The following is a 24,832-nucleotide window of genomic DNA, read 5'->3' on the forward strand; positions in this document are numbered from 1 at the left end:
ATATTCCATTCTGTTGAACTTTCTGTCCATTGATGAGCATAGGGTGTCCATCAACTCTGTCACATGTCCTATGGTTACATTTGCTTCTCTCTGGCGGCTGGCTGTGATTCGCTGCAGACCCTTACACAGGAGTATCATTTTTGAGGCTGTCACATAGCTGAAAAGAGAGAACAGTAACTTATTAGTTCAGGTTCATGTTTTCTCTGCTGATACTACATTATCATCTACTGCTCATATACATATATAATACTGGATTAAATAATGATGTAGTAATAACTGCTTACTGTACCTCTCTCCACTGATCTCCACAGTGACCTACTCAAAGGGTTCCAGGACTCTGCACACCTCCCATTCCTCTTGGGTCAGAGCATCAACAGGTGCATTGACAATGGCCAGGGTAGAGATGATGGCATCCTTTGACTCAAGAAACCGCTTCAACATATAAAATGTTGAATTACACCTTGTAGTGCAGTCTTGTTCAGGCTTCAGCTCAGGCAGCCCCATCTGGCGTTGTGTAGACTTTAGTTTTTCAGCACCTACTGTGCTCCTGTGGAAGTATTCCACAGCTGCTTTCACTTTGTCCACAGTGGGCTTCATCACCTTTAGAGCACCTCTTACAATCAGGTTGATTGTGTGGGCAAGACATGGATGATGGGTCCATTTTAAAATGTTCATGGCTTTGGTTATGTTAACTGCATTGTCGCTAACACAACAGACCACTTTTCCATCTACTTGCCATCCTCTGGCCACTCTCAACAGTTCCTCTGCCAAGTTCTCTGAGGTGTGTCTGTCGCTGAACTCAAAGCAGTCCAGAAGACAGCTAGACATCGAAAAATCCTCAATGAAGTGACATGTAAGAAGTGGTTACCCTTGATGTCCAGCAGTCAGTGGTAAGGCAAACTGCAGTAGCTTTTTGGACTCTTTCCGGCACTGAAGCCTGTGTGCTCTCGTACAGGAATGAGGGATTTTGAAAGGGTTTTCCTGCTTGGAATTGTGTGCATTGGATTTAGACTATTGCTATAATTTCTAAAACCTCTGTCCTCCACAATCGAAAATGGCTGGAAATCAGTGGCAATCATTTTAGCCAATGCAATATCAATTTGGCCTTGTTTTGCTACAGACATAGACGTTTGGCATAAACTGGTCCAGAGAAGACTGTGTTGCTGTGGGTCGCGGAGTAGGCCTACTTGAGTGAGTGGATACATCTCCAGGTGTGGAGGTGCTGGCTACACCACTATCACTAGCACGCCCGCTAGTTTCTCGAAGGTCCGCTACAGCTAGCTTCACAGTTTGGTGCACAGTTCCTATATGCCGGTGTAGGTTGTGCGTAGAACCGGCTTTATATGAGATTTGGTTTTGGCAAATTCTACACTGTGATCTAACATTGTCTACATTATTAAAATGCATCCACATGTGCTTCCAACTCATTTTCCGGCTGTTTTCGCAGCTGTCCTTCCTCTCTCCTCGGCTGCTAAGTGTGTGATTGTGAGTGAGTTGGCTCGGGCCTCCCTCACGCATCTTTGGTTCATTGGTTGACACTGCGCGTCTGATTGACAGGAACAACAAGTGAGGCTGTTAGTCTGAGCAGACAGTCAGAACGTATGTGTGCGCTTGAGCATTTAAGCCTAAATAAAAAAAATCGTTCTTTGAATTAGTTAATTCTATTCAATTAAATCTTTTGATTATTCATATCTTAATTTGTTTTTATTTTTATAAATACAGTTGAAGTCGGAAGTTTACATACACTTAGGTTGGTGTCATTAACTTGTTTTTCAACCACTCCACAAATTTCTTCTTAACAAACTATAGTTTTGGCAAGTCGGTTAGGACATCTACTTCGTGCATGACACAAGTAATTTTTCCAACAATTGTTTACAGACAGATTATTTCACTTATAATTCACTGTATCCCAATTCCAGTGGGTCAAATGTTTACATACACTAAGTTGACTGTGCCTTTAAACAGCTTGGAAAATTCCAGAAAATTATGTCATGGCTTTAGAAGCTTCTGATAGGCTAATTGACATAATTTGAGTAAATTGGAGGTGTACCTGTGGATGTATTTCAAGGCCTACCTTCAAACTCAAAATCAAAAGAAATCAGCCAAGACCTCAGAAAAAAAATTGTAGACCTAAACAAGTCTGGTTCATCCTTGGGAGCAATTTCCAAACCCTGAAAGTACCACATTCAGGCGTTTGTACAAACAGTAGTACGCAAGTATAAACACCATGGGACCACGCAGCTGTCATACCGCTCAGGACAGAGACGTGTTCTGTCTCCTAGAGATGAACGTACTTTGGTGCGAAAAGTGCAAATCAATCTCAGAACAACAGCAAAGGACCTTATGAAGATGCTGGAGGAAACCGGTACAAAAGTATCTATAGCCACAGTAAAATTTGTACTATTTCAACATAACCTGAAAGGCCGCTCAGCAAGGAAGAAGCCACTGCTCCAAAACTGCCATAAAAAAAGACAGACTATGGTTTGCAACTGCACATGGGGACAAAGATCATACTTTTTGGAGAAATGTCCTCTGGTCTGATGAAACAAAAATGTAACTGTTTGGCCATAATGACCATCGTTATGTTTGGGGGAAAAAGGGGGAGTCTTGCAAGACGAAGAACACCATCCCAACCGTGAAGCACAGGGGTGGCAGCATCATGTTGCGGGGTTGCTTTGCTGCAGGAGGGACTGGTGCACTTCACAAAATAGATGGCATCATGAGGATGGAAAATGATGTGGATATATTGAAGCAACATTTCAAGACATCAGTCAGGAAGTTTAAGCTTGGTCACAAATTAGTCTTCCAAATGGACAATGACCCCAAGCATACTTCCAAAGTTGTGGCAAAATGGCGTAAGGACAAGGTATTGGTGTGGCCATCACAAAGCCCTGACTGACCTCAATCCTATAGAACATTTGTGGGCAGAACTGAAAAAGCGTGTGCGAGCAAGGATCCTACAAACCAGTTACACCAGCTCTGTCAGGAGGAATGTGCCAAAATTCACCCAACTTATTGTGGGAAGCTTGTGGAAGGCTACCCGAAACGTTTGACCCAAGTTAAACAATTTAAAGGCAATGCTACCAAATACACATTTTTTTAACCCCTTTTTCTCCCTAATTCTCATCGCTGCAACTCCCGTACGGACTCGGGAGAGGCAAAGGTCAAGAGCCATGCGTCCTCCGAAACACAACCCAACCAAGCCGCACTGCTTCTTGACACAACACACATCCAACCTGGAAGCCAGCCGCACCAATGTATTGGAGGAAACAACGTACACCTAGCGACCTGGACAGCGTGCACTGCGCCCAGCCCACCACAGGAGTCTCTAGTGCGCAATGAGACAAGGATATCCCTGCCGGCCAAACCCTCCCCTAACCCGGACGACGCTGGGCCAATTGTGCGCCGCCCCATGGGCCCCCCGGTCGCGGCCGGCTGCAACAGAGCCTGGGTGTCACGGCTGTCTTCATCCTCCTCATCTGACGAGGAGAGGCGAGAAGGATCGGAGAGCCAATACGCAGCGAGGTAAGTGTTCGTCATTATTTAATGAAAGAAACTGAACACTACAAAAACAACAAAGTGACAACCGTGAAGCTAAATAACAATAGTGCTGACACAAACACTACACATAGACAATCACCCACAAACCCCAACAGAAAACAGGATACCTAAATATGGTTCCCAATCAGAGACAATGAATGACAGCTGCCTCTGATTGAGAACCATATCAGGCCAAACGAGAAAACCCCACATAGAAACAGACAACATAGATAATACCCACCCAACTCACGTCCTGACCAACTAAATAAAGACTAAACAAAAGAAATAAGGTCAGACACGTGATACTGGGCTCGAACCCAGATCTCTGCGATGCAGTGCCTTAGACCACTGCGCCACCCGGGAGGCCCTCCCAAATACTAATTGAGCGTATGTAAACTTCTGACCCACTGGGAATGTGATGAAACAAAAAAAGCTGAAATAAGTCATTCTCTCTACTATTATTCTGATATTTCACATTCTTAAAATACAGTGGTGATCCTAACTAATGTCAGGAATTGTGAAAAACTGAGATTAAATGTATTTGGCTAAGGTGTATGTAAACTTCCGACTTCAACTGTAGATTCGGCTCTGATATGCGAGCCGGCTCCAAACATTCACCAACAAGAGCCGGCTCTTAGAGCTGGCTCGTTCGCGAACGACCCATCACTAGTCTCCTTCAAGATCACCCAAGTTGAGGTTCACGTCTAAGGTGTCAATGAAAGCGAATCTTAATCGAACCTAACCTACATGGATAAAAATATAAACCATGGATGTGAGACTGTCATTATGCATAATGTACTTTGTAATATTCATGTTATACCATTGCAGTGGTATATTTTTCTATAACCAACTACCACACCGATGTCAGCATAGCGTTAATTAGCACCCATTTGTACTTGAGCTAGCTAATTAGCAATAGCACCCTTTTGCACGTGAGCTAGCTAATTGCTTACAATGAGGGAATCTTATTTGGACATTTGCCTACTTGAGCAGTAAGCCTAGGTTTACATGTACAGTTATGTAATCGATGTGATCGTACATTTTCTGTGTTTCTTCAATGTATGCCTTGTTGTTTGGCTGGCTCTAAATGTGTATTGTTGATGCCGATGGCCATTCCCTTAGTTACACATAGCGAGTCTACACAGCCTACACATAGTATATACAATAATGAAATCACCTGGTTCCAACATACATGGCAAGTCAAGAAAAGTCATTGTAACTTGTCCACATTGCAAACTGAAGTTAAATTAGAAAAACTTCAAAACACATTTACGAAGAAAGCACACACATTGCTTTGAAACAGTGTCCGAGGAAAGATTTTTGGCATGTGAGTGCATTGATGTGAGAAATGGTGTGTTTGCAGTCGAAAATACATTTTCTGGTCCAGCAACACCCATACATGTTGTGAAAAATACTTGGGCTAATTCAGTTCCAGCTGTGTTCAAAACTGTTATGCATGCAGGAGTATAAAAAGCTGTTGAATTGTACTTTTTCTTTACTTTCACATACACTGTGTTCACAGAAACATTGCTCGGATCTTGTCCCCTGGACCTTGGAGAACTTTTGATGTGGATGATGTTCAGATGAGATATTCCTATAAATTATTCCACTGAACTATACCACTTGATTGTCATTCCTTTATTGAAAATATGACCTTGTTCACACCACAGGGCCTACCAAAGCAAGGTTTCTCAAACAACTGTGGGGTGTTTGTTTTGATGGTAAGATGCTGGCTATTCAGTATATTATATTACTCCTATTATCTGTTATAACATATGTTATTATTATTTCTGTGCTTGCAGCATGCAAAGCACACTATTGTTATTGCTCATATTTTTTCTTGTTTATTATTCTTGACACTTTTTTGGACCTATTTCCTACAATTCTTTACACTACATACACAATTCATACATGAAACTCCTGCAGAGCTGGATGCTGATGTGTCATGCTGTGACTTCCAGGGGGGGGGGGGGGGGTGTCTTCTACATCCTGAAATATATTCCTGGGGGGTGGTATTATTATTATTATTATTTACTATTATCATTATTGTTGTTATCATAACTATCAAACTTAACAACCTACTCTTTCTTAACTTACAGTACGCTCTGTACATTGCAATGGAAGCACAGTGTATTTCACTGAGGTATGTATAAATTATGAAATTCTCATCACTAGTGGATATATGCGATTTTCTTTTTCAAAGGAAAACATGCAGCAAATTAGGCGATGGTGGTGCCTAGTTCTCCTGCAGAACTTTTCCATGCCATAAGTCTTAAACATTATAAAAACGTTTCATTTGCATCCTTAAAATCACTTGTTTCACTGTATCCAGACTGACCTGAATATATTTTCATATTGAATGTATGTAAGCCAACACTTCCTTTGGCCGCCTTTCCTTCCAGTTCTCTGCTGCCAATGACTGGAACGAATTGCAAAAATCACTGAAGCTGGAGTCTTATATCTCCCTCTCTAACTTTAAGCATCAGCTGTCAGAGCAGCTTACCGATCACTGTACCTGTACACAGCCAATCTGTAAATAGCACACCCAACTACCTCATCCCCATATTATTACTTACCCTCTTGCTCTTTTGCACCCCAGTATCTCTACTTGCACATCATCATCTGCACATCTATCACTTCAGTGTTAATGCTAAATTGTAATTATTTTGCCTCTATGGCGTATTTATTGCCTTACCTCCCTAATCTTCTACATTTGCACACACTATACATTTTTAATTTTTTTTCTATTGTGTTATTGACTGCACGTTTGTTTATGTGTAACTCTGTGTTGTTGTTTTTGTCGCACTGCTTTGCTTTATCTTGGCCAGGTCGCAGTTGTAAATGAGAACTTGTTCTCAACTGGCCTACCTGGTTAAATAAAGGTGAAATAAAATAAATAAAAATGTATGCCATTCACTCACTAAGGTCTGAAGAAGAGGTTGAAAGATCGAAAAAGGCGGCGAAAACAAAACACACTACAGGTAGGAGTCATATGATGAGTGGTATAGTCTTAAACCAATGTTTAAAGACTTAATCCCCCCTCTCATATGATGAGTGGTATAATCTTAAACCAATGTTTAAAGACTTAACCCCCCCCAATATATTTCAGCATGATGTAGAAGATGTCCCCCCCAAGAAGTCACAGCATGTCACATCAGCATCCAGCTCTGCAGGATCAGGTACTGTATAGGCTGTTAGCTAAAGTAAGGTGCATTCAGGTACACACATCCCTAGAGGTTCCCTTACATTGCTTAATGACCACAATCTGTTTTCTTTCTAGATGATACTGGAAACAAAATGCACAGCGAACTGGGAGCTGTGAACTGGGTATGTAGTCTACTGTGTGTAATGCTGAAGGCTTGATGCATGGCAAGATATAATAGTTGTGATGACTTGTTGAGTAGTTATAGATATCACTGAAAACCGCCTTTAGTAATAGGGGATTTTGTTTGCATGGTGGTATTGTGAAAGTGGGGTGTAATTTGTCTAGATCACCCAATAAGACACAAGTCTTAATATTTATTATTTCTTTTTCTTCAAGGAAGCAGATGTTCTTCTAAGGGGCACCCTAGAGGCAGCAAGGTGGTGCGAACTCCAAACATTTAAAGGCATTGTTTCCCTCCCTAGTGTAATTGGGATGGACGGGGAAGACCATATTACAACCCTTAAAGAACTACGGTTGTATGATGGCCTGGATGAAGAGGAAAATATTCTCCTCAAGGAACCATTCACGTTCCAGTTACAGAGAGATTATGAGATGTTCTATGTGGAGGCAGTTGACAGCAAGAACATGACTGTCGTTGCCTCTTTAGAGGAGCAGGAGTGAAGTCATTTTTGAGGAGTGGTCAAACCTTGTTTTTGTCTGCTATGTTAATTGTGTTGTTTAGTAAAGATGACGTAGAAGTCACCCGAGTCTCTGATCTCTTTACTGGAGCTGGTATATCTTATTGTACAAAGCACATTCGGCTTGTCAGTATGTCTATATGGTATAGTCTGTCTCCATTCTCATGAGGAAAGTAAATAGCAATAAAAATCAGGATATGTAGTAACTGTATATATATGCTCAATTAAATAATATAATTACAAAGTTATAAAATTGATCAACACAATTTTAACAGTACATGGCATACATAACAAGTCTGTTGTTCACTGCAACAATATCAGTAGCTTGTCTCAAATATAGCATGAAGCAAAACGTTTTACAACACATGTGCTGGTACCACTTTATATAATATTTCTTACGATCTTCAAAAATGAAATACGTTTGTATTCAACGTGTGCCTTGCACAAACGTGTGTGTTCGTATTCAGTGTCTGACTGTCAAACCTCAGATGGACAAAAAAAAGTAAGCGGGGTCAAACGTTTGACTCCGCCCACATTGAGTCCGGCCCCGCCGTTTGACTCCGCCTACATTGAGCCCTGCCCGAACCGCACACTGCAGTCAGGGGTACTTGGAGAGTGAGAAGTCAGGCCTTTCATATCTGCATGTTATTTATTTTCTGTAAGCAGGTACCAAGTTCATTGGTCAAGTTCCGTTAAAGTAATTGTAAACTATACCGGTATATTTTTACGCATTGGTTTCGCCGTTTTTTCTTAGAATGGCCTGCAAAAAAGTGAGTACTACACTGGGCCGTGCATTATGGCAAAACGGTAGCAGGACACCACCTCTTTCAAGATCTTCGAAAATTATAAACTTTTCAACAAGCAGGGAATTGAAAAGTGGAGAGAATAAATGTAAAGATCAAAGCTGTGAATCAAATTGCAGGTCGGCGGCGATGCCTTTACCTGCGGCTTGCTCCTCTACACCTGCCGCTCAAAGACATCAGGTTGGGGGCAAGAAGGTTCCCGAGGAGCCGTTGACAGTGTCTGGACGATCTTACTCCTCCACCGCCCCAAAAGCAGATCATAGGACGTATTTATGGGCACGTTATAATGAGATGAAACGGCTTGTGCACGGTAAGTAGTAGACTGACCTCACAGTTGTCCTTTGTCATATTTCCTCCCCCCAAACGTACTGCAAATTGAGAAATCATGTGACTAAACTGAATAACAATAAGAAATGATACTATGAAACAAAGAAATTATATAAAGAATGATAGCAAATAGCTTTGGAGCACCTTAAATTAATTTTTGGGCAAAAAGTCAAACTCTGCTCCATCATTCATTGAATCAGATGGCTCATTCATTACGAAACAAAATGATACTATGAAACAAATAAATTATATAAAGAATGATAGCAAAAAGCTTTGGAGCACCTTAAATTAAGTTTTGGGCAAAAAGTCAAACTCTGCTCCATCATTCATTGAATCAGATGGATCATTCATTACAAAACCCATTTATATTGCCAATTACTTTAATAATTTGGCGAGATTAGCAAATGTATGCATGACATGCCAGCAACAAACGCTGACACTACACATCCAAGTATAACTGATGAAATTATGAAAGAGAAGCATTGTCATTTTAAATTCTGTAAAGTGAGTGTGGAGGAGGTGAAAAAATTGTCTATCAACAATGACAAGCCACCGGGGTCTGACAACTTGGATGGAAAATTACTGAGGATAACGGACGATATGGCCACTCCTGTTTGTCATATCTTCATTTTAAGCCTACAAGAAAGTGTGTGCCCTCGGGCCTGGAGGGAAGCCAAAGTAATTCAGCTACCCAAGAATAGTAAAGCCCCCTTTACTGGCTCAAATAGCTGACCAATCAGCCTGTTACCAACCCTTAGTAAACTTTTGGGAAAAAATGGTGTTTGACCAGTTAAAATGCTATTTTACTGTAAACAAATTGACAACAACCTTTCAGCATTGCTTTTGGAAAGTACATTCAACAAGCACAGTGCTTACACAAATGACTGATGATTGGCTGAGAGAAATGGATGATAAAAAGATTGTGGGAGCTGTTTTGTTAGACTTCAGTGCGGCTTTTGACATACATTATCGATCATAGTCTGCTGATGGAAAAATGTATGTGTTATGGCTTTACACCCCTGCTATATTGTGGATAAAGAGTTACCTATCTAACAGAACACAGAGGGTGTTCTTTAATGGAAGCCTCTCCAACATAATCCAGGTTAAATCAGGAATTACCCAGGGCATCTTTCTAGGCCCCTTACTTTTCTCAATCTTTACTAATGACATGCCAGTGTGTCTATGTATGCGGTTGACTCAACACTATACACATCAGCTACTACAGCGACTGAAATCACTGCAACACTTAACAAAGAGCTGCAGTTAGTTTCAGAATGGGTGGCAAGGAATAAGTTAGTCCTAAATATAAAAAAGATATAAAAGCATTGTATTTGGGACAAATCATTCACTAAACCATAAACCTCAACTAAATCTTTAATAAATAATGTGGAAATTGAAAGAGTTGAGATGACTACACTGCATGGAGTAACCCTGGATTGTAAACTGTCATGGTCAAAACATGCTGATACAACAGTAGCTAAGATGGGGAGAAGTCTGCCCATAATAAAATGTTGCTCTGCCTTTTTAACAACACTATCAACAAGGCCCTAGTTTTGTCAGTTCTGTGGTCAGTTGCCACAAAGAGAGACCTCGGAAAATTACAATCAGCTCAGAACAGGGCAGCGCGGCTGGCCCTTGGGTGTAGACAGAGAGCTAACATTAATAATATGCATGTAGATCTCTCATGGCTCAAAGTGGAGGAGAGATTGACTTGATCACTACTTGTTTTTGTAAAAAGTATTGACATACTGAATGTACCGAGCTGTCTGTTTAAACTACTAGCACACAGCTCAGACACCCATGCATACCCCACAAGACATGCCACCAGAGGTCTCTTCACAATCCACAAGTCCAGAACAGACTATGGGAGGCGCACAGTACTACATAGAGCCATGACTACATGGAACTCTATTCCACATGAGGTAACTGATGCAAGCAGTAGAATGAGATTTAAAAAACAGATAAAAATACACCTTATGGAACAGCGGGGTCTGTGAAGAGACACACAGGTACAGGCACACATACACATGATAAGACACGCACTCTACAAACACGTACACATGGATTTTGTATTGTAGATATGTGGTTGTAGAGTAGTGGCCTGAGGGAACACATTAATGTGTTGTGAAAAGTGTTATGAAATGTTATATTTTAAATTGTATATAACTGCCTTCATGTTGCTGGACCCCAGGAAGAGTAGCTGCTGCCTTGGCAGGAACTAATGGGATCCATAATAAACCCCAGGAAGAGTAGCTGCTGCCTTGGCAGGAGCCAATGGGGATCCTTAATAAATACAAACTACAAATACGCTCAATGTCGGCAGGGTAAACTTCAAAGGATTCCCATCATGTGTGATGTGCGTACACTTATAGTGATGGGTGCTGATGGGGAGTGATTCAGTATTACTCCCCATCTGCTACTGATGTGAGTCTTGTCATGTCCTGGTTGAAGACATTACTGTATGCACAGGGATTACATGAGTTCATCCTCTTCTAGACCAGTGCTGTAACAGTTCATCCCTTCCCTAGGTTTGAAAGTGGGTCAAGCATGACAGCTGGATGGCAATCCTGTCATTGGTCTTGTTCTGAAAAAATGTAGGTCAGCCAAATTGTTGTAACCAACATACTCTATAATTCTACAGGCTATATTCAAAAAACGATCTCAGAACCCAAACCCCTACAGGACAGGCCATGGTCTCTGACACACTCTTTCTCATTTACTCACTAGTCATATGGTTGCATATTCTGATTCATTATCTACTCCTTCTTTAGATTGTCATCATTATGTCAGCACACAAACACATAGCCATAACCTCCACTATAAAGACATAAGAAGGATCGGACTTGGTAATGTAGGTAGAGTTAGAGGAGAGACACAAATCTGAGAATGAGGTTACAAGCTAGATATGGTCAATCTATCACGTTGACGGCCAGCTGCTGTCACTTGTCTCATCCAAAAGTCCTTGGCCCACTTATCTGTCATAGACAGCTAAAAATGAAACATGGTAGCGTCGTCATATTCCAGGGATTTAGTGATAGATTGGGAAACCGTTGGGTGATCCTCTTTTTAATCGGAGTCTGTGTGTTTGCTGTGTGGCTGTTATGATTGCTCTGGAAGAACCGGGTTGTAAACACGCAGAGCAATACACAAATAGACACTGACCATGTTTCCATAAAATATTTTTTTGCGAGTAAAGTACATGTCGGATAAAACATTTAATGACACGCCTGATTGAAACAACATTTTTCGACAAACTTTCCAAATGTCGACAAAACAAAGTACGCTAGACAAGGTGTTTTTTTTTGTGTCGGTTAAATGAATTATGCGAGAAATGTTGGTGGAAAAGCGTTTGTGCAAATATTGTTATAATAACCATCATATCGAAATCAACTTGGAGTCACACTATGACATGTTGTGCGGTCCTCCCAGTGAAGTTTATCATAATTGATTTCATCTCTAGCCTAATAAACCACATACTTTGCTGATGAGTCGTAGTGATGAGCTTGACGCCCCTTTCCAATAAATATCGAGGGTCTTATTCTGGTGACATGATAATCGATGCTTGGCTGCAGTTTGACAAATAAAAATAATCTCGCTCTTTTGTCCATAATAATAATCTGATCATGTAGGCTATCTGTGCTCTGTAGCCAACAAATGCCAATACCAGACTGGGCACACTCGCTATAAAACATTGTGAGAAAACCATCAGTAGAGTTGAAAATTCGATGGAAACCCATTTAACTTGTAATTTTTTATTCGTTCCATGGGAATTTTCCCTCAAAAGGTATTTGCATGTGCGCTAGGCCTAGGTCATCACACACAGCCTTTTATTCGCAACAAGTCATTTTGATGGAAACATCTCTGGTGGGAAAATACGCACATTGTTTTTATGCTGATTTTAGAATATTCACATGAAAATCAGGGATTTTGCTAAATTTTTAGGTCCAGTGATTTAGATTACAAACACATTTGGCTGTTTGTTTTGTGTGTGTGTGCAAAAGTTAATTTCCCTCTAAATCCTGTTCAGTGTTTCACATTTCTTACCCCCTATGATTTCCCTGTAATCCTGTTGTTGCTTGCCTCACTAAGCTCAGTACTTTGCTTCAGGTACAGTGTACTCCTGCTGTACAATTGGCATCATCTAAAAAAACATTAGTACTTAACATTGAAGTCCCAAATGGTATAAAGCTGTAGTTATGTCATCTCTGATGCCATAAACATAGTATCAGTCTATTATGTTGTCTCTCTATTACAATGTATGTCTCTGTGCTGTCTCTTTCCAGACCTGATCCCACCAAGTGTGTGTAACCTGCTCAACTCCTCCACTATCTACGCCAACAACGAGGTCAGCCTAGCGGAGGTAGACATCTATGGGTTTGACTATGACTACACCCTGGCCCTCTACTCCGATGCCCTCAACACTATGATCTACAACACTGCCCGAGACCTCCTCATCGAGCACTTCAAGGTGTGTGTTCTCTAACTAACCCGCCAATAGACTAGCACATATTGTATATTCAGTTCTCCTGATAATTCCATGTAAGAGTACATTTGTGTGCCCTTCTAATCTGAGCATCTTCTGCTGTTGTTTGACAGTACCCTGAAGGTATCCGCAAATATGACTACATCCCCAACTTTGCTGCACGGGGTCTTCACTATGATATTCAAAAGGTAAACCCCATAAAGCAGTTCTGCCCCTCTTTTAAACATCCAATCTCAAGGTACAGTGCGTTTACAGTACTATATGTTTTGTCTTCCCCCAGGGCCTCCTGATGAAGATAGATGCTTTCCATTACATTCAGCTGGGGACTGTGTATCGGTGAGTTCTGTTTATGGTTGGTGAATAACACTCTGCAATGTCAGTCAGTGTACTAAAACTGTGTTGACTCTATAGGGGGCTGAACCCAGTTCCAGATGAGGAGGTCCTGAGGCTCTATGGGGGGACGCACCATGTCCCCCTGCACCAGGTCAGCGGCTTCTATGGAAAGGTCAGTCACTGTGTCCTTGAAGAATACATTACCTCCAGGGTTGCCTGTTAAAATATTCACTCTGAGTGCATTGACAGGATCAAGGTATTTTGTTTTAATCTGCCGCCAACAGTTATGAGGACAGGTCCTACTTAAAATGACATTACCTTTAGACGCATACAAAGCTCTCCCTCGCCCTCCATTTGGCAAATCTGACCATAACTCTATCCTCCTGATTTCCGGGCTCTAACCCGGAAGCTTATAAGAAATCCCGCTATCCCGCTATGCCCTCCGACGAACCATCAAACAGGCAAAGCATCAATAAAGGACTAAGATCGAATCATACTACACCGGCTCCGACACTCGTCGGATGTGGCAGGGCTTGCAAACTATTATAGACTACAAAGGGAAGCACAGCCGAGAGCTGCCCAGTGACACGAGCCTACCAGATGAGCTAAATAACTTCTATGCTCTCTTCGAGGCAAGTAACACTGAAACATGCATGAGAGCAACAGCTGGTCCGGACGACTGTGATCACGCTCTCTGCAGCCGATGTGAGTAAGACCTTTAAACAGGTCAACATTCACAATGCCGCTGGGCCAGACGGATTACCAGGACATGTACTCCGAGCATGCGCTGACCAACTGGCAAGTGTCTTCACTGACATTTGCCAGTAATATCAAAAATTTTCAAGCAGACCATCGTAGTCCCTGCCTAAATGACTACTGACCAGGAGCACTCACGTCTGTAGCCATGAAATGCTTTGAAAGGCTGGTCATGTATCACATCAACACCATTATCCCAGAAACCCTAGACCCACTCCAATTTGCATACCACACCAACAGATCCACAGATGATGCAATCTCTATTGTACTCCACACTGCCCTTTCCCATCTGGACAAAAGGAGCACCTATGTGAGAATGCTATTCACTGACTACAACTCAGCGTTCAACACCATAGTGCCCTCAAAGCTCATCACTAAGCTATGGACCCTGGGACTAAACACCTCCCTCTGCAACTGGATCCTGGACTTCCTGACGGGCCGCCCCCAGGTGGTAAGGGTAGGTAGCAACATATCCGCCACGCTGATCCTCAACACAGGGGCCCCTCAGGGGTGCATGCTCAGTCCCCTCCTGTCCTCCCTGTTCACTCATGACTGCACGGCCAGGCACGATTCCAACACCCTCATTAAGTTTGCTGATGACACAACAGTGGTAGGCCTGATCACCGACATTGATGAGACAGACTATAGGGAGGAGGTCAGAGACCTGATCGTGTGATGCAAGGACAACAACCTCTCCCTCAACGTGATCAAGACAAAGGAGATGATTGTGGACTACAGGAAAAGAAAGACCGAGCACGCCCCCATTCTCATCGACGGGGCTGTAGTGGAGCAGGTTGAGAGCTTCAAGTTCCTTGGCGTCCACATCAACAACAAACTAACATGGTCCAAGCACACCAAGACAGTTGTGAAGAGGGCACGACAAAACCTATTCCCCCTCAGGTGACTAAAAAGATTTGGCATGGGTCCTCAGATCCTCAAAAGTTTCTACGGCTGCACCATCGAGAGCAGCCTGACGGGTTGCATCACTGCCTGGTATGGCAACTGCTCGGCCTCCGACTGCAAGGAACTACTGAGGGTAGTGTGTACGGCCCAGTACATCACGAGGGCCAAGCTTCCTGCCATCCAGGACCTCTATACCAGGCGGAGTCAGAGGAAGGCCCTAAAAATTGTCAAAGGCTCCAGCCACCCTAGTCATAGAACAGCTAATCAAATGGCTACCCAGACTATTTGCATCCCCCCCTTCTTTGCTACTGTCACTCTCTGTTATTATCTGTGCTTAGTCACTTTAATAACTCTACCTATATGTACATATTACCTCAATTACCTCGATACCGGTGCCCCCGAATATTGACTCTGTACCGGTACCCCCTGGATATAGCCCCACTATTGTTATTTACTGCTGCTCTTGAATTATTTGTTATTCTTATCTCTTACTTTTTTGTTGTTGTTATATTTTCTTAAAACTGCATTGTTGGTTAAGGGCTTATAAGTAAGCATTTACTGTATTCAGCGCATGTGACTAATAAAATTTGATTTGTTATAAGCATTGTAATTTGTAAGCTCGACTTTTGTCATTACTCTTTTAGCAACTGACAAGCAACATTTCACTAATCAAGTAAAAGAGCTAATCTGCTACAGGATGTTAACGTTAAAACCCTTTTGTAGTTTGTTTGTAATTACAGGTTATTATTGGACAAATCTTAATACATCTCTAGATGTGGTCTGACAGTCTGACTGTGGCATAGTGTTTGTTCATCAGGTTCAGTCTGTAGGGCCAGGGGCTTTGATGTTTTCACACAGGTTCACATTCTTTACATTCTTCTACATTGAATGTGGCGCTGTGGAGGGAGCACACCATGCCTCCCCTGCCTTCTAATCTTCCATCACAAACATACGCCCACTACCCACAATCCTCTGGGTCTGGCGCTGGGATCCCTGTCTTTATAAATTAGGGATTAGCTCTGTGTACAGGCCTTGCTCCCTGTGGACACTGGTTTAATTTTTTCCTCCATGGAAGGTAACTGGTTCTAAACATGGTGCCTCATTTGAGCTTATAATGTTTATAAATAAGTATTTCATGTACATTTTGAAACCGCATTTCTCTAATCACACCCAATTTAGAGTCATGGTAATACTGTATATGTTTTATAAGCATACAATAAGCAAATGATTTATCATCCATAGGGACCCAAGGTTAAGCAGTTCATGGACATCTTCTCCATCCCAGAGATGACCCTCCTGGCTGTGGCCAATGATTTCTTCATCTCCAACGACATCGAGTACGATCCCGAGCACCTCTACAAAGACGTTTCAGTGAGTGTCTCAGCACACGCTCATGCCATTTATCACCTTGTGTAATGTTCTTTCCCTCCCTCTTGCTGGTTTTCCAAACCCTCTGCCAGGTTAATTTGACCGTTTGGACACAGTGGGGGTTTTCAGCACCAGGTTCAGATCTCTGTCCTCCTCCTAGAGAGAGGTTGCCAGGGATTCAGACATGTGGACTAATGAACAATAGCTGTTCTCATTCCACACTGGGGTCAAAGGGTTTAGATTACAGTTTGTCCTTTTCAGATTCACTTTGTCTGCCAGAAGAAACAGAAGTGATCTAGCTCTGACTTTATCCTCCCTCGTCCTTTTCGTAACCAAGCTCTTCTGCCTGTTAGACTGGGTTGGAGTAGAGAGTGTGATATTCAGAACCTGACTATATGCACTATGAGCATGTTGAATTTATCCTTATCTGTAGGTACATGTTGTAACTGCATTTAAGTAGATTCATTGGCAGTTGTTATTTGCATAATGCATAATGTATGTTATTTTTATCCTCAGGAAGCCATTGGAATGGTTCACATCAAAGGCTACATGTACAAATGGATCATGCAAGATCTGGGTGAGCGATGTTGGATTCTGTTTGTGGTCCAGCCAAATACCTTATTTTCAGAAGACTGCAGAATGTTAAAGTTTTACATGTTGTTGTTTTTGTTAATGTTGTTATTTTTCCCCTTATTTCACATCCATAGAGAAGTACATTTTGGGAGGGGATGAGACTTATGCTGTTCTGCATCGCCTGGTCAGCCACGGGAAGAAACTGTTCCTCATCACCAACAGCCCCTTCAGCTTTGTGTGAGTGTCCATCTGAGGATGAAGACCCAGGGTCATGTTGGTTTGAATGACGTATTGATTGGTTGGTAAATTGACCACAATTACGATGGATCGTGGAAGAGGATGAGTCATTCTCCTAATGTCAATTACTTGTTTTCATGGTTACCCAACATGATTGACAGAGGAAGCACAAACACTGACGTATCATTCAGTCAGAACACTATTGGAAGAGTGAATGGGAAGAGTGGGCAGAAGCACTCACAGTCAGTCTGCACAGTATATTTTGGTGAATGGAATGAGCCACACCTCTGTTGCTTTCTCTGTAAGATTGGTCCAATCCACAGGAGGTTGGTGGCACCTTAATTGGGCTCGTGGTAATGGCTGAAGTGGAATAAGTGGAATGGCATCAAATATATCAAACACATAGTTTCCATGTGTTTGATGCCATTCCATTCACTCCGTTCCAACCATTATTATGAGCTGTCCTCCCCTCAGCAGCCTCCTGTGGTCCAGTCACTCTGATGTCTCTGATTGTAGGGATAAAGGCATGAGGTACATGGTTGGGAAGGACTGGAGGGACTTCTTTGACGTGGTCATCGTTCAGGCAGACAAACCACACTTCTTCAATGACTGTGTCAAGTGAGTATGGAGTGTTCTTGTTGACCAGGTTGTCATGTGTTTATTGGGACCATATTCAATTTGCTCGCCAATGTTGCCCCTTTTACAGACCATTTAGACGCCTGGATGGAAATGGTGACCTCCAGTGGGACAAAATAAACAGTCTGGACAAAGGACAGATCTACAAACAAGTGTGTACACCTTCAATATTAAACTACAAATCTCATGACCTCATCTCCCCCTTAACAGAATACTGAGACATTTAGTTTGTGTTTCAGGGAAACCTGTACGACTTCCTGAGGCTGACAGGCTGGAGAGGGTCCAGTGTGCTATACTTTGGAGACCATCTCTACAGTGACTTGGCTGTGAGTGACTATTTTATCTTGCTATGATTGAAAAATATGATTTGGTTACAAAATCAAAGGACCATTCAAATAGATAGAAAACTCAGTTTCCAGGTTGGTAGTAACCACTACAGCAATGTCCGTCCAAAACAATTAGGAGACAGTATTTCCAGTTTAGGGGTTTTTAATGGACAGAAAGGATCCACACATACACACATACACACACAGGTCTGACCACTCTTGAAACTGACAGATGTGGTTCTGTAAGGGAAATAATAAAAACATAGACTCTAGCCATGCAGCAGGAAAATATGCCTATCTGTCTACTAAACAGGCTTGTGGCTATCACCACAAATGAAAAACACTAACAAACATACTAATGCATTCTCAATGTAAATGCTAAAGCTAGCACTAAGGCTAGCGGGAGCGCCGAGCTAGCTAACAAACTCAACATAAATGTCAAAATACAACAACAGGCAATACTTAGCTTCAAAACAAACGGCCATAAAGATCTTAAGGCACTTACATTTTAGATGCATGCATAATAAAATGTTAGATAGCAAGGACATTGTCCACAAGAGGAAAAAGGTAGCAGAGTGAAAAAGGTGGTGCTTGTCAGGATGGAAAGCAATGTTATCTGGCTTATGCCCTGCCTTGCTAGGGGTCCTAAATTAATTAACCTGAAGTCTTGGCAATAGAGGCTGCTGATTGGTTAATATAAGAATGACTGGGGTGACCTTGGTCAAAAAGAAAACTAAAGGTGGTTAGGGTCTGAAAACTGCCTGACTAAACTAACCAGAAGGGAGTGCTACAAAGCTGGCCGTTTTTTTCAGCCGCCCCCAAATGTGGGGCCAGCTAAAGGTAAGTAGCTTCTTGAGGAAGGGTGCACAGCTGGATAAGCCGAGCGACAGGCCTGACGTAGGTTCTGTCTTTGACTTGGATCTCCACTGTCCTCACTTTCCCGTCTGCTTCAGGGATAACTGACTTGACAGTTCCAATTTGCCAGAGCGCTCTAGAAGACTGATTGTCCACGATCATCACAACGCTCCCCACTGCAAGGTCTTCCTTCCCCCTGTGCCACTTTTGGCGGGCTGCTCTCCTCCCTTGAAATGTGTTCCTCAATTGGACAAGATCTCAAAAGTGCTTGCCTCTGCGAGTGATGAAGCATCTCAAAAGCATCAGGAACGAATTTGTATCTATGTTCGACAATAGATCCACCTGTACAGATGATGACCCGTCTCTTTTAATTTCTTCGGCCAATCTTGATAACATACGGTCCAAAGCATTCCACACCTGTAGTATAGAAAGTCGGCTTGTAGAACTGCAGTTGGGCTGGAGGCAGGTCAGCCATCTTAGGTATATCTGTCTGGCCTCACCATGCTGGAAGTGACAGAATCCCCTCAGAATCCCTCAGAATCCAGATCCCTCGAAGTAGCTCGACAAACACCCTCTCTGGGCCTGGGTACCGCGGCTGCTTGTCATATTTCTTAATTAGTAGCCTTGTGAACGGATTACATCTCCGAAAGCGACCTCCAATACGGATCTTTCCGGTGTCGTTGTTGTACTCTGGGGCCAGAGTCACCAGACGGCTGCTCGGAGGAACTGGCTTTACCTGCTTCTAGTAGGGAGAGGTCCTCTGGGAAACTCTGACTGGGCATGTCAGAGAACTTTGAGTTAGGCTTGCTTGAAGTTGTCAGCTGAGGATCTTTTGGCACTACTGTCCGCCTCGTGTAGTGACTGCATTGTGGCTTCCACTAGCTCCTAAAAAGTGTCTTTACTGGGAAACATCAGGGAGAGACAACTTAGTGTCCGCTGACAGGAGTCCATATAAAGTAGGCTTCCACAGCCCCTGTTCTTCGTCAGGAGGTACTTTGTCAGGTCTTCTTAGCCAGGATGACTGTGCCTGCCATAGGAAGGGAGGACATTGACTCCAATGATTATGTTCTGAGAGCTGAGACAGTATCTTGCCGCGTATGATAGCATCAGCTGGATTGCTCTCTGTGTCCACGTAACGCCAGGCCTGGGGATCCGTGAGCTCCTCTATTTGTGCATGTCTTGTGCCCACAAATACTTTGTACCTGCTGGAGTCTGACTGGAGCCAGGTTAAGACTGTTGTAGAATCCGATCAGTATGTGATGTCATGGATCTCCAGGGTGAGTTATCTTCTGAGGGCCACTGCCAGCTGGGCACCGCTGAGTGCATCGCAGCGCTCGAGTCTTGCCATTTTGGAGCCACTCTTGATATTGCTGCAAGGAATGCCACCTAGACCCGCCCATTGGCATCTTCAGTGCGGAGGTATGCGTCAGCAACATACGCACGCTCTGAAACATCACTGAAGACATGGACACTTCTTGTGCTGTCTAGGAGGTCCATCTTGGCAGTGTGACCTGGGGCAAGTAAGCCATGCGTGGAGATTTTCAGGTAGATCTGGGTCATCCCAACCCCTTTTCTTCTCTCAGAGCCTCTGGACCATGGCGTTGGCCTGTGTGGTGAATGGTAGAGGTCTTCCGAAATGGACTTCGGGATTTCCCACCTAGACCCGGTATGCGGAAATACTGTGAGCGAGTGACACTGGGAGCAGGGAGGACGGAGGAAGAGACAGCAGCCAACCAAGCTGACTCATAATATAGTAGACGAATAGCTGCCACAGCTAGGTTATTTATCATCAAATATGATGATGTAGTACCTGTTTTGACTGCATCAAACCCGGGAGAAACTAGTTAAGCTACCTAACGTTAGCTAGTTAGGCTAATTGAGGCTGCAGTGCATGCGCTTTCTCATCCTACAGTTACAAGTAAAAACAACAGAATATTAAGTAGCAGCCTACTTGTTGGCTCTTGGTCGTTGTAGCCTATCCTTCTCCTTTAACTTTTAATTCCGTCATTTTAATTTCATTTTCCATTGATTAGACTAGATATCACCTAAATTTTGCCACACACAGAGGCTCTATGACTGTAGCCTATTGCCGCTTTGATGACTTATGATTGGCCAACAACAACAACAAGCTACACACGCCACGCTACAATCTCGAGAAAAGCAAGAGCAGCAGCATTAATGATAACCTTTTTCTCTCTCCCTCTTTCTACTGCAGCTGTCGCGTTCGGATCTGTACGGGCCCTTCCGGACAAGTCAGTTAAAATTATACATACCCAAGACCCGTGACAATCATATCAGATCTGACCCAGACCAGTGACAATTTTTAGAATTCTGGATCCGGACCTGCTCGGGTCCCGGATCAGGTCTCAGGTATTCGGGTCCAGATGTATTCGTGAAGACCTCTAGTGTATGGGATGATGAAGCTGAGTGGATCGTACTGGCTGGCAAGGATCCAATATATGTTGCGCATGGTGGGCCCAGCTTTCTCCATGTGACCATGCTTGTAGACCAGAGTGTCAGACAGACATTGCCATTGTAGTCCAAGAGTGCGCCCTTGGGGTTCCACACCATCCTGGGTGAACCAGAGCTCACAAAGAAGTACTGAACAGGCAGTGCTTCTCCCATGACCTTTCCCCCGGAGACTGGTACTGTACAGGCTTTGGCTTTGTCCTTTCTCTGCTCACCTCCGGGGAGGATGGTGGTGGTCTTGGGGAAAGACTGAACTGCGTGCCATCTTCTTGCACTCTCACCTCGTACTCAAGCCACTCTGCCAGGTGAAGTAGGGTTGGAATGGGTGTCTTTGGAATACCTTGGTGTCATCACTGTCCATTAATCCTGCGATACGCTGGAGGGCAAGCTGGTGGCGCTGGCCAATTCAGTTCTGTGAGGGAATCCAAGGTGGTTCTGTATGGGTACGTGCTGTTGCTGTAGGAGTCTGCAATTAGCAACGCCTCTTCCAAATTCAGGTGGTCAACAAGTATATGAAACTCATTCTCGAGGGCTAACTCCCGTGGGTCTTCTTTGACGAAGTTGGGGATGTTAGGAGTTGGTTCCGGTAGGTGCGCGCCCAGCTGGGCGGAGAAGGTGTGCGGTAGTGGACAGGTGCGTGACAACTACGATCAGGTGAGTAGTCGTGGCGATCAGGTGAGGGCTGATGACAGCGATCAGGTGTAGACTGACAGTGGGGTTCAGGTGTATGCTGACGGCAGCAGCAGATGGCTGTTAGGTGTTGGCTGGCGACGACGGCGGTCAGGTGTCGGCTGGCGGCGGTCAGGTGTCGGCTGGCGGCGGTCAGGTGTCGGCTGGCGGCGGTCAGGTGTCGGCTGGCGGCGGTCAGGTGTAGGCTGGCGACGGTCAGGTGTAGGCGATGGCTCACGACAGTGAGGATTTGATTGAGTTGATGATGACAATGATGATGACTGGTTTGGGTCGGGGAGCTCTCTGATCCTGAGTTCTTCAATGAGCTGTTCAATCTTATCACGCTGCCTTTGTGACCTCAGTGTGTCCTCTCTGGTTGTCACCAGCTATGCCAGCTCAGGCTGACGTTGATCTTGATGACCTCGAGTCGGGTTGTGCCTGCTGTGGGGTGCTGGTGAGTTGGCAACCGATGAGAATGAGGCTCCATCCTCAATGTTGCGACGCAGCCTGGGAGGTGAATTGAACTGCTGGATACTCAAGCGGATGAGGTTAGCTCTTCCTAATAATTCCATTATCTCACACCTCAACTTGTCACTTTCCTCTTCAATTAGCTTCAGGCACGTTGCGAGCGTTCTGGAAGAAGAGTGGGTGCTTCTCTCATCTTTTGTAGGAGTTTAACTGCTGCTGGTCTGGTTGTGAGAGAAAGTAATTCCTCCTACAGCGACCTCTACTTGTGGTCCCTCGTTTGGGTGGTCTGTATGGTGTTCTCTTCCTTGACTCGTAGCTTACCTCATAATCGACTAGACGATTTGGAGAGCGAGTCTGATGGCGGGGACGAATTATTACTTGTGGAAGTTGTTCTCTGGTGACTGCCATCCTTGGGCTTTAGCAGGTATTGCTTCCGGCTCATAAAGTCCATATTTTTCAATGATGATAATGATAAACTAGGAACCAATATACAACACACATATTGAACTCCTATGAACCCAATTATAAAAATTATTAAATGTGTGTTCATGCTGCCTGCTGAGAGGTGAAACCCAAGCTCACTCTGGTGAACAAAAGATTCTATTGTATTATATTCTTTCACTCACTAATTAAACCTTGGAAAATGTTTACTGTCCTTTACATGGTATTCTCCCTCTTCAAGGATCTGATGCTGCGTCATGGGTGGCGTACAGGAGCCATAGTGCCTGAGCTGGATCTGGAGACCAAGGTGGTGAACACAGAACAATATGCTCAGAGCCTCACATGGCTTCAGGCCCTCACAGGCCTGCTGGAACGCATGCAGGTACACTCCTCTGGGGAATAGACACTGGCATGTTTTCCCTTCTCCCCATATTAACATACATACAAGGTATCTTTTGAATTCATTATTTGAATAAGGAGCTGTATCTGTACATCTTAAGTATGATTGTCAAGTTTTTCCCCATACAGTAGCTGACTCTTGTCATGTCCTTTTGTAGATGCATCGGGATTCACAGTCTAGGGAGGTTCTGCAGGATTGGCTGAAGGAGAGAGAGGAGCTCAGGTTGGTCAGATGGATTTAGTGGTACTGATTGAGTACCTTTTACTCTGGACAAGTGATTAGGATTTCATATCTACAGAGCCTGAAAATGACCCACTTGTATTTCTATTATCTCTTCCTCTCTTGTCCCTTTTTATATCAGACTAAGAACAAAGAACCTATTCAACCCCCAGTTCGGCAGTATCTTCCGCACCTGTCACAACCCCACCTACTTCTCCCGCCGCCTGTGTCGCTTCTCAGACGTCTACATGGCCTCCATCAGCTGTCTGCTGAACTACGACCTCTCCTACACCTTCTACCCCCGACGCACCCCTCTGCAGCACGAGGCGCCCCTGTGGATGGACCAGCTCTGCACTGGCTGCATGAAGACCCCCTTCCTAGAGGAGATGGCCCACATCCGCTGAGCCAACAATGGGTTCTCAGAACTGGGTTCTCAACATGGACATAAAAAAACAGCCCACTAGGGGGAACTGTAGATCAAATAAGCTTAGGTTATTGCTCTTACTGTAAGTAAGTTACTCTGTGGCAGACCTGATGTAAGTTAACTAATCATAGACACGAAGGAATTTGTTTGCACTTTATAAACCTTAATCACCCTTCATTGTACATTATTAGTTATTAACTAATGGGTAACACCCATCTCTGTGATACTGGCACACAATACAGCTGGTTGCATTTGATGACCGGCATGCAAAGACAGACGAAGCATGTGCCCATAATGGACACTGTCTGTTCTATGGAGAAGACATAGCTAGTAATGTATGTTGTTCATTATGTATGTTGAAAATACCGTAGCTGCTTTTAAAACCTGTTTTTGTGCCTGTATACATTCAATAGAGTATATTAAAATATATTTGTCACTGATCTAACACGAGGCGGCCAGTAGTTTCATTTGTCATGATGTTGCATGTGTCGCCTATGATTGTTGATTGTCCATAAAATTGCTGAATGTCCATGAAATTGAATTATCCATCGTGAGAACTAAATGTATAAATCAAGAAATGGGTATGAACCTTTGAGGTAGGCATCTATTTGAATGAATTAGAGCTTTTCCCAAGTCTACCACTTCATCAGCTTCACATAGGCTAGGTCTAGGCTACTTACTATCATGAAAGCACTTTGCCAGGAAATGTTTCCGTAATGCATTTTTACATTTCATTTCACGGCTGTCATCAGTCAGAAC

The 24,832-nt window shown here is 43.5% G+C and overlaps 1 protein-coding gene and 1 long non-coding RNA gene across 3 annotated transcripts; both read left to right on the top strand.

Annotated features, from left to right (window-relative positions):
- The first annotated feature begins 311 nt into the window (after nucleotides 1–311).
- Nucleotides 312–7,447, top strand: LOC139542488 (uncharacterized). 2 transcript variants are annotated; one of them, XR_011668510.1, is made up of 7 exons: nucleotides 312–890; nucleotides 5,063–5,261; nucleotides 5,640–5,683; nucleotides 6,466–6,521; nucleotides 6,650–6,719; nucleotides 6,821–6,867; nucleotides 7,082–7,447. It is a non-coding gene; the product is annotated as an uncharacterized lncRNA (long non-coding RNA). The 2 variants fall into 2 exon arrangements; XR_011668509.1 differs by having other exon boundaries at nucleotides 5,211–5,261.
- A 517-nt stretch (nucleotides 7,448–7,964) lies between these two features.
- On the top strand, nucleotides 7,965–24,518 carry LOC139542489 (5'-nucleotidase domain-containing protein 2-like). The gene is made up of 14 exons (XM_071347951.1): nucleotides 7,965–8,496; nucleotides 12,797–12,981; nucleotides 13,110–13,184; nucleotides 13,277–13,332; nucleotides 13,408–13,501; nucleotides 16,231–16,359; nucleotides 16,873–16,933; nucleotides 17,064–17,166; nucleotides 17,683–17,784; nucleotides 17,873–17,954; nucleotides 18,042–18,128; nucleotides 23,272–23,412; nucleotides 23,588–23,652; nucleotides 23,792–24,518. The coding sequence occupies exons 1-14, from the start codon at nucleotides 8,139–8,141 to the stop codon at nucleotides 24,051–24,053; spliced, it is 1,800 nt and encodes a 599-aa protein (XP_071204052.1). The 5' UTR covers nucleotides 7,965–8,138; the 3' UTR covers nucleotides 24,054–24,518.
- Nucleotides 24,519–24,832: the final 314 nt, after the last annotated feature.

The sequence above is a fragment of the Salvelinus alpinus genome, chromosome 17 (genome assembly GCF_045679555.1).
Source record: "Salvelinus alpinus chromosome 17, SLU_Salpinus.1, whole genome shotgun sequence".
In the NCBI taxonomy this organism is placed as follows: domain Eukaryota; kingdom Metazoa; phylum Chordata; class Actinopteri; order Salmoniformes; family Salmonidae; genus Salvelinus; species Salvelinus alpinus.